The 9,666-nt window shown below is 48.0% G+C and overlaps 1 protein-coding gene across 1 annotated transcript; it reads left to right on the top strand.

The window, feature by feature from the left end:
- Positions 1-3,894: 3,894 nt before the first annotated feature.
- Positions 3,895-8,945, top strand: LOC120387146 (protocadherin-8-like). Its single transcript, XM_039507444.1, is given in 5 exon segments — positions 3,895-4,680; positions 4,683-6,337; positions 6,908-6,975; positions 7,084-7,217; positions 8,033-8,945. Coding segments are annotated over 5 exon segments (3,003 nt in total). The 5' UTR covers positions 3,895-3,908; the 3' UTR covers positions 8,407-8,945.
- The last annotated feature ends 721 nt before the right edge of the window (positions 8,946-9,666 follow it).

Genomic DNA, 9,666 nt, shown 5'->3' on the forward strand with positions numbered 1-9,666 from the left:
CAAAAGAATTTAATAGCCAGTGGTCTAATAATAATAATATGCAATAACATGACATTAAAACATATCTCATTTGTATGCTTTGGCTCACATGATTAACCTTGGTTCTGTTTCAAGGAATGATTATAAAACTAAAAAAGAAAAATAATCCCTGCCCTTCAGATTCATTTCTCAAACAAATATATCCGTTCCTTCTTAATGGCTTCAGTTCCTGGTGTTTAAATCTTGAAGCTATTGTACTTGATAACATGTGCTCATTAAACCTCCAGAATGTGCATGCATTTGAGAAATGCAAATTGTTTCCAGCCTTTATAGGAATCTGCACTAAGGATAAAGCCATGCAGAAATTGTTTATTGCACAGGGAAAACAAATCTGAAGGAGCAAAACTTTTCAAGGTCTTGTAAAAGTTTATGTTCCCATTAGAACAAACCTTATCACCACTTGCTGCATTACATTTGGGGAGTTTGAAGCAGCTTCCCTGTGGTTTCATTTGTTCTGGAAACATGCTAATGGTAGTTTCATGATTAGTGTTTGTGATTATGGAGTGTATAGAATGAGATCTGGAATAGACTTTAGAGGGCAACGAAATTCTAAATTGTATAGCCAAATAATTCACAACAGTGTTATTACTCTTGTAACTTTCTCTGAGTGGGAGTTGGAACAGGAAGGAAAGGGAAGGAGTTTGATGATCTTGTAGGTTTAAGCCTTGCCCAAGGTTCAGCCACTGGTGCAGCAGCTGGACTAATACTTGGGCAAAACCCTGGTGTAGGACCAATTTTAAATGGTGCTGTGTGCCATATGTGCAGCTTACCCCACTTTGAAATTGGGGCTAAACTGCACCCCTGCAAGTTCTCCTGAATCAAGGTGAGCTCTGTATAGTAGGGATGAGATTCTGTGCTGCCTCCTAGAGCACCTATTCCCGCACCAGGTTCTGAGAGGGGGTCCTTTTAGAGGCCAATCTGCGGCTGTCTTGCTCGGTTCCTCCGCTGGTGGAAAGCCTTCCCTCCACCCCAATCCCTCCAGCCAGATCCGGGGCTTTTAGAGCAGATTTGCGTGAAGGGACAGGGCTGGAATGAGAATAGCAGCCTAAGGAATTTGCATCAGTGCAGCTACTCCACTTTTAGCTGAAATCCCAGTACAGACAAGGGTGCACAGCCAAATTCTGATGCCCTTACTCACTTTGAGTAGCAATTTACACTGTGAGCAGACACGAAGAAATGAGACGACTCGGGGAGCAAACTGCTACTCACTGTGATTTAGGATGTTAGAATCCAGCTCTTATCTGTTTATTATATGATGTTAAGTAGAAGATAACCACGTGGGCGTTGCAGTTCTATTAGAGCGTATTTGGCCACTCCAAGTTTAGGCATCGTTTACATTTAAACTACCCCTTCCGTCTCGTTATTTTGTTTTCTCTTGCAAAGGTTTAAATCCTGTTTAACGGATTTTATTCCCTAACAATTTGGCGAAAATTAGTGTATCATGGGCTTTTGTTTCAGAAACAAAAGTGAACTCTCTGGGCAGAAGGGTTTTGTTTTGACTCCCCCCACCCCCTCCAAAAAACCAACACCATCATGTGGTTTTACTAAACTGAACAAGAGGAACAAATTGCTGCTTTCCTCGCTTGCATTCACTCACACTTTGCCCTGTCTGCAGCGTTGTTTTTGCTGTATTTTGATTTTTTTAAAGCTCCTGCAGAGGTCCCCGTGAGGTTCCTAGACTCACCTTTTGTCAGGGTGTATGCTGGCAAATTTGAAAGCAAGCGTATCATTCCCACAAAACTTTTGATGTGAAGATCGATTTGTTTAACCTCACCCAAGTCTAACAAAATGTAACGTGTGTGTTTCAGCAGCTCAGGGTTGTAAACACAGCATGCTAAAGCCAGATGCCTAAAAGGGACACATCATACAGTTTCTCTGTTAGCTCGCCTGTCACTCAACCGGTGCAGCGTTGATCTTGCCTCAGAAAATGTCTCTTTCCTTCAACTCCAAATGTCCTTCGTTAATACAGAATGCTTTGTTTTAATACGATTGTTTATTATAACAGTAGTCATAAGTAATAACAAAATCCCAACAGAAAGCAACATAGCACTCTCCCTTCGTTAGGTCAAGCACGCACTGATCATTTACATATTATGGAGGACTGGTGTGATTATAAAATCGGTCTAGTAGCAGCTAACAAAAATATGTACTTCTGCCTGATATACTAAATTTATGAAAAATAAGGCCAAGATGTCATACTCATTGATATCTTTGGCACCCTAGCTGCTAAAGCATAATAACCAAAAGCACATCTTGAAAATGAAACTATAGTACTTGGGTCAACAGTGGGTTAGTAGAATTTAATTTTCTATAAGATGCAAGAAAAACATTGACCATTCAGATCATCAGCCGATGAGAGATGCATGGCATGGAACTTACAGTAGAAAAGGAATATTCAGTACTCCTATAAAAAGAGTGTTCAAAAATAATGTTGACAATATTGATCTGATCAGAAACACACAAGCAGAAAACCCCCAAAGTAACCCCTCTCCCACATACATACACAAAATCAACCATAGACACAAATGGATTCTAGAAATAAGGCAGAATGCCTTCACGGTGTCACTTGGTTTCAGTTATTTATTTGAAATTTCTACCTGACTTTTGGACTCCATTGATCTCTTTAGCACAGTTGATAAGTTACGGGTTTTTTTAGTGTGCAGGAAGAAGAAGAATTTCTGGAGTAGCAAGACCCCACTGATATGCAGCGATGCTAATGTACATCAGAAAACCATACACTTTTTCATCACCACTTTGTTAACAATGGTTAGAACTGTTAACAAGGTGACACTTTGGCACAGTCAGGGAACTTGACACCTAACGATTTGTTGCCACCCGGCATTTGGGCAGATGGTTTCATTCCCTTTGAGCCTCCCATTTTTCAAACCACTCGCAGCTTCCTCCGTGCAAGGACTTTTAACATATTCTCAGGGCAATATTTTTATGAGCGTGCGCACGCGCATACACTCACATCTTAATCATAAACCATACAACCAAAACATCACTGGAAACCCCCTCGCTTCTTTCTTCCACCACCTAAGGAGACAGTATTGGGACTAAGAGTTGGTGGGCTTCCTGCCTGGTCTCTTGAAGGATTAATCCCAGGAGTTTCTCACTGATCAGCCCTGATGAATATTAAGCGAGGTGGAAGAAAAGGAGTAATTCATATTCTTTAACTCATAAAAAATATCGCAAGGACTAATTATGTTGCCTACATGGATACACCACAAGTAACTGCTAATGTGGGAATTCCTGTCATCATCATTCTTCCCCCTAGCTTCCGCCTACCGCGCCACCCCGCTTTATTTCTACAGATGTATGTGTTTGGTTTTTTAATATAATGTTTGTATAAGCACATTCTTAAATGTATTATAAGGGAAAGTCCTCTGTTTTTGTACAACTGAAGTGCAAGTTAGTGGGGGGAAAACTTTAGTCGCCAAGTTTGCTGCAGAACAGAGCAATGCGTTTGCACACGTGTAATTGACAGAAGAGTGTTCGTTTCTTGGGGGAATGTCCCACTGAGTCCATGCAGGGGACACTATGACACGGGTGTCCCCAGGGATCAGAGGATTGGTCAGGGAAGATGCTGATTTGCATACTCTTATCTATATAACCTCTGGGGAAGGGCGGAGAGAGCAAAAAGGCAAGCTGTAGCCTGGGGCATGCACAGCTACTTAAAGACTCTTGGCACCAATTACACACCGGAGAGGTTCTGATGGCCGGAATGTGTTTAAACGGGGGGCAGTGATCAGTCTGTGCATTCAGGAGTGGGGGCTTTTGGTCTGTTTCTAATCTGGCATCTTTAAAGCTTCTACAACACAACGTGCCAGTGGCTTTTTTGAGGGCTGCGTGGTAGGATCTCAGAGGCTATGTCTCCTGATCTCACGTTGTCCAGAGCGGGACTAAGCTCTCTGCTGCTGTGTCTCCTGGTCGCAGAGTGCCTGGCTGAGATGGTCAGGTACCACACCTACGAGGAAGACGCCCCCGGTACAGTCATTGGGGTGCTGTCGGACGATTTGCAGTCCCGCTCTGGGGACAGACCCCTCGGCAGTTTCCGGCTGATGGAGCAGTTCAGCAACAGCTCGCTGGTCCGGGTGCGGGAGGGCGACGGGCAGCTGAGCATCGGCGAGGAAGGGATCGACCGGGAGCGGCTGTGCGGCCAGTCCCTCCAGTGCGTCCTGGCTTTCGACGTGGTGAGCTTCTGGCAGGAGCAGTACCGGCTGGTGCACGTGGAGCTGGAGGTGCGGGACATCAACGACAACGCGCCGCGCTTCCCCCAGGCGCACATCCCGCTCGAGGTGTCCGAGAGCGCCGCGCCCGGCACCCGCCTGCCGCTGGAGATCGCCGTGGACCCGGACGTGGGCTCCAACTCCATCCAGAGCTTCCAGCTCTCGCGCAACAGCCACTTCGGCATCGAGGCGCAGCCGCGGGCGGACGGCGGGAAAAGCGCCGAGCTGGTGCTGCTGCAGGAGCTGGACCGCGAGACCCAGGCCGCCTACACCCTGGAGCTGGTGGCCCGGGACGGCGGCAGCCCGGCCCGCGCGGGCACGGCCACGGTGAGCGTCCGGGTGCTGGACGCCAACGACAACAGCCCGGCCTTCCCGCAGGGCTCGGTCACGGTGGAGCTGGGCGAGGACGCGCCGCGGGGCTCCTGCTGCTGGACCTGGACGCGGCCGATCCCGACGAGGGGCCCAACGGGGAGATCGTCTACGGCTTCGGCAGCCAGGTGCCGGCCGAGGCGCGGCGGCTCTTCCGGCTGGACCCGCTCTCGGGCCGCCTGACGCTGGAGGGGCCGGTGGATTACGAGCGGCAGCGGACCTACGAGCTGGACGTGCAGGCGCAGGACCGGGGCGCCAGCCCCCTGGCGGCCACGTGCAAAGTCATCGTGCGCCTGGCCGACGTGAACGACAACGCGCCGGGCATCAGCGTCAGCCCCCTGAGCGGCGCCCCCGCCGGCGCCGGGGTGGCCTACGTCAGCGAGGCGGCGGCGCGCGACAGCTTCGTGGCGCTGGTCAGCACCTCGGACAGGGACTCGGGCCCCAACGGGCAGGTGCGCTGCGCCCTCTACGGGCACGAGCACTTCGCGCTGCAGCGCGCCTACGCCGACAGCTACGTGCTCGTCACCGCCGCGCCGCTGGACCGCGAGCGCATCCCCGAGTACAACCTGACCCTGGTGGCCGAGGACCTGGGCTCGCCGCCCTTCAAGACCGTCCGGCAGTACACGGTGCGCGTGAGCGACGAGAACGACAACGCGCCGCTCTTCGCCAAGCCCGTCTACGAGGTGGCGGTGCTGGAGAACAACCCGCCGGGCGCCTACCTCGCCACCGTGGTGGCCCGGGACCCCGACCTGGGCCGCAACGGGAAGGTGCTTTACCGGCTGCTGGAGACACAGGTCCTGGGCGCCCCCATCTCCACCTACGTCTCTGTGGATCCGGCCACGGGGGCCATCTACGCCCGGCAGCCCCTGGACTGCGAGGAGCTGCCGCTGGTGGAGGCGGAGATCGAAGCCTGCGACGGGGGCGCCCCGCAGCGGTGCCAGCGGGCCCGCCTCAGGCTGCGGGTGGTGGATCAGAACGACAACGCCCCGGTCATCACCGCCCCGCCGCTGGCCAACGGCTCCGCCGAGCTGCCGCTGCCCGCCAGCGCCCCCGCCGGGTACCTGATCGCCCGCTTCGCGGCCAGCGACGCGGACCAAGGCGCGAACTCCGAGCTCTCCTACTCCCTCCTGGGCGGCGCCCACCCGCTGGTCGCCCTGAACCGGGACACCGGGGAGCTGGCCCTGCGGAGGGGGCTGCACGGAGGGGCCGCGGGAGCCGCCTTCCCGCTCGTCGTCGCTGTCCACGACGGCGGGAGGCCGTCGCTGTCCTGCACAGCCGCCGTTCGGCTCGTCCCCACGGACACACTCCCCTCTAGCGTGGAGATCGTGGTCGTACAGCCCTCGGCGGAGGAGCTGCAGCTGCAGCCCAGCCTGGACCTCTCCGTGGTCCTCATCGCTGTGCTGGCCGGAGGCTGCGGCTTGCTGCTGATCGCTATCATCGCCGTGGCCTCCACCTGCAGGAGGAGCAAGAGTCACTTCCACCCTGGGCCCGAAGAGCAGGGGAGAGGCAAGGAAGCCAGGCTGCTGAAGGGCTCAGGCTCCCAGGCAGGGAGCTCCTCCCCGGGCCAGGCAGACCCCTGCCAGCTCTCTGTTACCACTGAGTCTGATAATCCCAGTGACACTTCCGAGGCCGAGGAGAGCAGCAGAGAGTCCTTGTGTCATTCTGCCCAAAAGAGGAAAGCCAGGAGCAGAGACTCCCAGGTAAGCACACCTGATTCCCTTTCAGGGGTTCTGCAATGAATTCATCCTTTCAACTCCCAAGAATCTGTAGTAAGCGCTTGACACAACATTCCATGAGGTCACTTAACCAATTCAGTTTGATTCATATCTGGACATTTTTTTGTGATAGGAGAACTAGATCTGTTTGCTTGTAGACAGACAAGCATACTGGACTGGGAGTCTGAAGATCTGATTTCTGGCTCTGCCACTGGTTTACTGCCTGTATTTCACCTCTCTGTATCTCAGTTTCCTTATCTGTAGAACAGAAATAAGTGTATGTACCCACCTTTGTAAAGTGCTTTGAGATCTACACATGAAAAGGGTTCTATCACAGCTAAGTATTATTATAGAGATATGTGTGTGTTTTTGTTGATATATATTGGCTATGGTTTATTTCTGTTTGTTGTAATTATTATTATTTCTATTTATTTGATATGTTAGAATCATATTATCCATCCCCTTGAAGTAAACATTCTGTTTAAATTATTGTTGGGCCATTTTTATATTGAGAAATGCAAAAGTATTAACATAGCTATTTCTTCGTTTTGTCAGGGTCAAGTTCTTGTTCCTTTTCATCCCCCGTGTCTTTGGCAGGAGCGAGAATCTGCTTCGAGTTTAAGGTAAAGTAGTGTTTTTCCTACATTTAATATTTTTGGACATTTACAGAATTTCATATTCAGGCAGAGTATGGAAAAGCCAATACACTAATGGTTTCCTTTTGCTTTCAGCTCCCATTCAACTTCTGAAAAGTTTAGTGTGAAAGACAGTGGGAAAGGAGATAGCGAGTTTAATGATAGTGATTCTGATATCAGCGGGGAGGGGTTAAAGAAGCCGCCTTCACAGTCAGCTGAAAAGCAAGTTGGTAAGTATAAATTTAACTTCAAACTCTTCAGGACAACATGTATAAAAAGATAGTTGAACTATGATGTTGTCCCTTCAAATGTATCTAGTATTAACAAAGACTGTAACATTAGACTGTAAGCTTTTTGGGGCAGAGATCATGGGATTTGAATCACCACTGCACTAATGATCAATGAAGTTACACAGGCATGAAACTGGAATGACCCAGTGGAGAATCAGGTCTTCTAGTCTTATTTTGCCAAAATGTGACTGTGATTTGTGGGTCTTCAATTTTAAGGTACCTAACTTAGCACACTGTAAAGGGGCCTGATTTTCAGAAAGTGCTGATTCCACACTTTATGGTGTCTCAAGTTGAGCATCCTAAAACTCAGACACCCAAAATCATTTGTCATGTTTGAAATTTTAGGCCTCCCGTCTTCATATTTTTTTCTGTAACAAATACAATATATTTACAGTTAAATTGCTCCTTGTCGAATCCCTTTGCCATTACTAAAGCCCTGATCTTGGAAACACTTGAACTCAAATTGGGTACAGTTACTCATATGTGTAAGTGTTTCTTTCTAGGATCCGAGCCTACTTTTAGGACATGATGTTGCTCCCATTGAAATGCATGGGAATCTGCCCCTTAACCAAGCACAGAAGTGTGGATATGTTTTTCTTGATATATAAAGCTCTTTTTGGTAGAAATAAACACATCTAATTGCATAATGCTGGTGAAAGTTATGGGAATTTGATATTTCACTTCTGACAGAACATATTAGATCACTGTATTCCAGATAAAAAAGTGTGGTTGTTAAAACATTACTTCTCTTTCAGGTACTGCAGCCTGTACAGATGGACAGACTTACAAGGAAACAGAAAGATATTGTAGATTTTATGTCCACCAGTCCCAAACAAGCAAAACCATCCCATTACATTATGAAAATGATTATACGATTGCATATTCTACACCAATCTATCAGCCCATCCTTCAGCTCGGGAAGCCCAATTTTCTTCCACAACAGCCAAAGCTGAAAGAGTATCAAGTTAATATTCCTAAAACTGAAAGACTACAAAGTGTATATGAAAGAGTTCTAAGTGATGGGCCAGCAATGCCACCAACCACTCTGTCAAGACAGTATAAAGGACTAAATCACCCTCCACAGAACACTTTACTCCCAAATGCCTCTGAAGTAGCAACATCATTCTGACATAGTAATGTAAAGACATCCAAAACTGTCATAGGAATGGACTAATTGTGTTTGTGTTTATGTGTAAATGTTACCAGCTGAGATGTGTAAATGAAATCCCACCCAAAAATCAAATATAACTTTGAATTATGGCAAAAGCAATCAATGTCTAGACAAATCATCCTTCTAAATTTGTCCTGTATATTTACCAAAGAGTCAAAATAAAAATAAAATCATATTAAAGGACATAGTTACTGCTGCTAAAGAAGGATGAGGGAAAGCAAAGATTTATATTTTATATTGAAACAATTAATGTAAATAAAAAGTGTAGATCTAGATGTACATTTAAAAGCTAAACGTGTACCTGTATCTGTTCTGTTTCTTATGAAATACTTATTTCCTGATTTATCAGACGATCCACCTGTTACGTTTGTGTTAACTGTCAAATAATAAATGCAAATTTAGGCTGCAATCCTGTAACTGGAAAGAGGCAGGCAGGCCCCTTCTGTCCATGAGGTAAGAGAGAAGCCTTAGGGTATGTCTACACTAAAATTAAAAACCCACAGCTGTCATGTGTCAGCTGACTTGGGCTCATGGGGCTCAGGCTAATGGGCAGTTTAATTGTGGTGTAGACGTTCAGGCTCGGATTGGAGCCCAGGCTCCGGAACCCTGAGAGGGGGTAGAGTCCCAGTGGTCAGGCTCCAGCTTCAGTCTACACCGCAATTAAACTGCCCTTTAGCCCAAGCCTGTGAACCCAAGTCAGCTGGCATGGGCCAACTGCAGGTGGCTAATTGCAGTGCAGACACTCTCAGGAGTGTGAGTAAAGGCTTTAGTCATGGGCTCTTAATAATCAGGAAGAATATCTATGTTGAAGGACTGAGTAGTTCAGGGTAATGAAGAGCCATTCTAATCTGGTTGGGGATACTGATGTTAAAAAAATCATATTCTCATTGGCTGGTTGGGCCTTTTGGACGATGCCACAGCTGTATCTCAATCCCCGCAGGGTATAATTTGTACTGCGTCACTGATTCACACGTAACAGTTCCCTACACCTAGTGTGCGAGTGTGTGTAAGACAGTAATACTGATGTGGGGAGGACAAAGATAATAAGGCTTGGTTGGCCAGTAGGTTCTACCACATTATCAGCGTTAAATAAAATCTTCTGTGAGTATGGGGATGAAGGGAGGCAGTTGGAGACGGGGAGAGAAGTTACATTTAAAACCGATTGCGTCTCACAAAGGCCAAAGGGCCATTTCAGCAGCTGTTTGTTGCCGTTCAGAC

The sequence above is a fragment of the Mauremys reevesii genome, linkage group 1 (genome assembly GCF_016161935.1).
Source record: "Mauremys reevesii isolate NIE-2019 linkage group 1, ASM1616193v1, whole genome shotgun sequence".
In the NCBI taxonomy this organism is placed as follows: domain Eukaryota; kingdom Metazoa; phylum Chordata; order Testudines; family Geoemydidae; genus Mauremys; species Mauremys reevesii.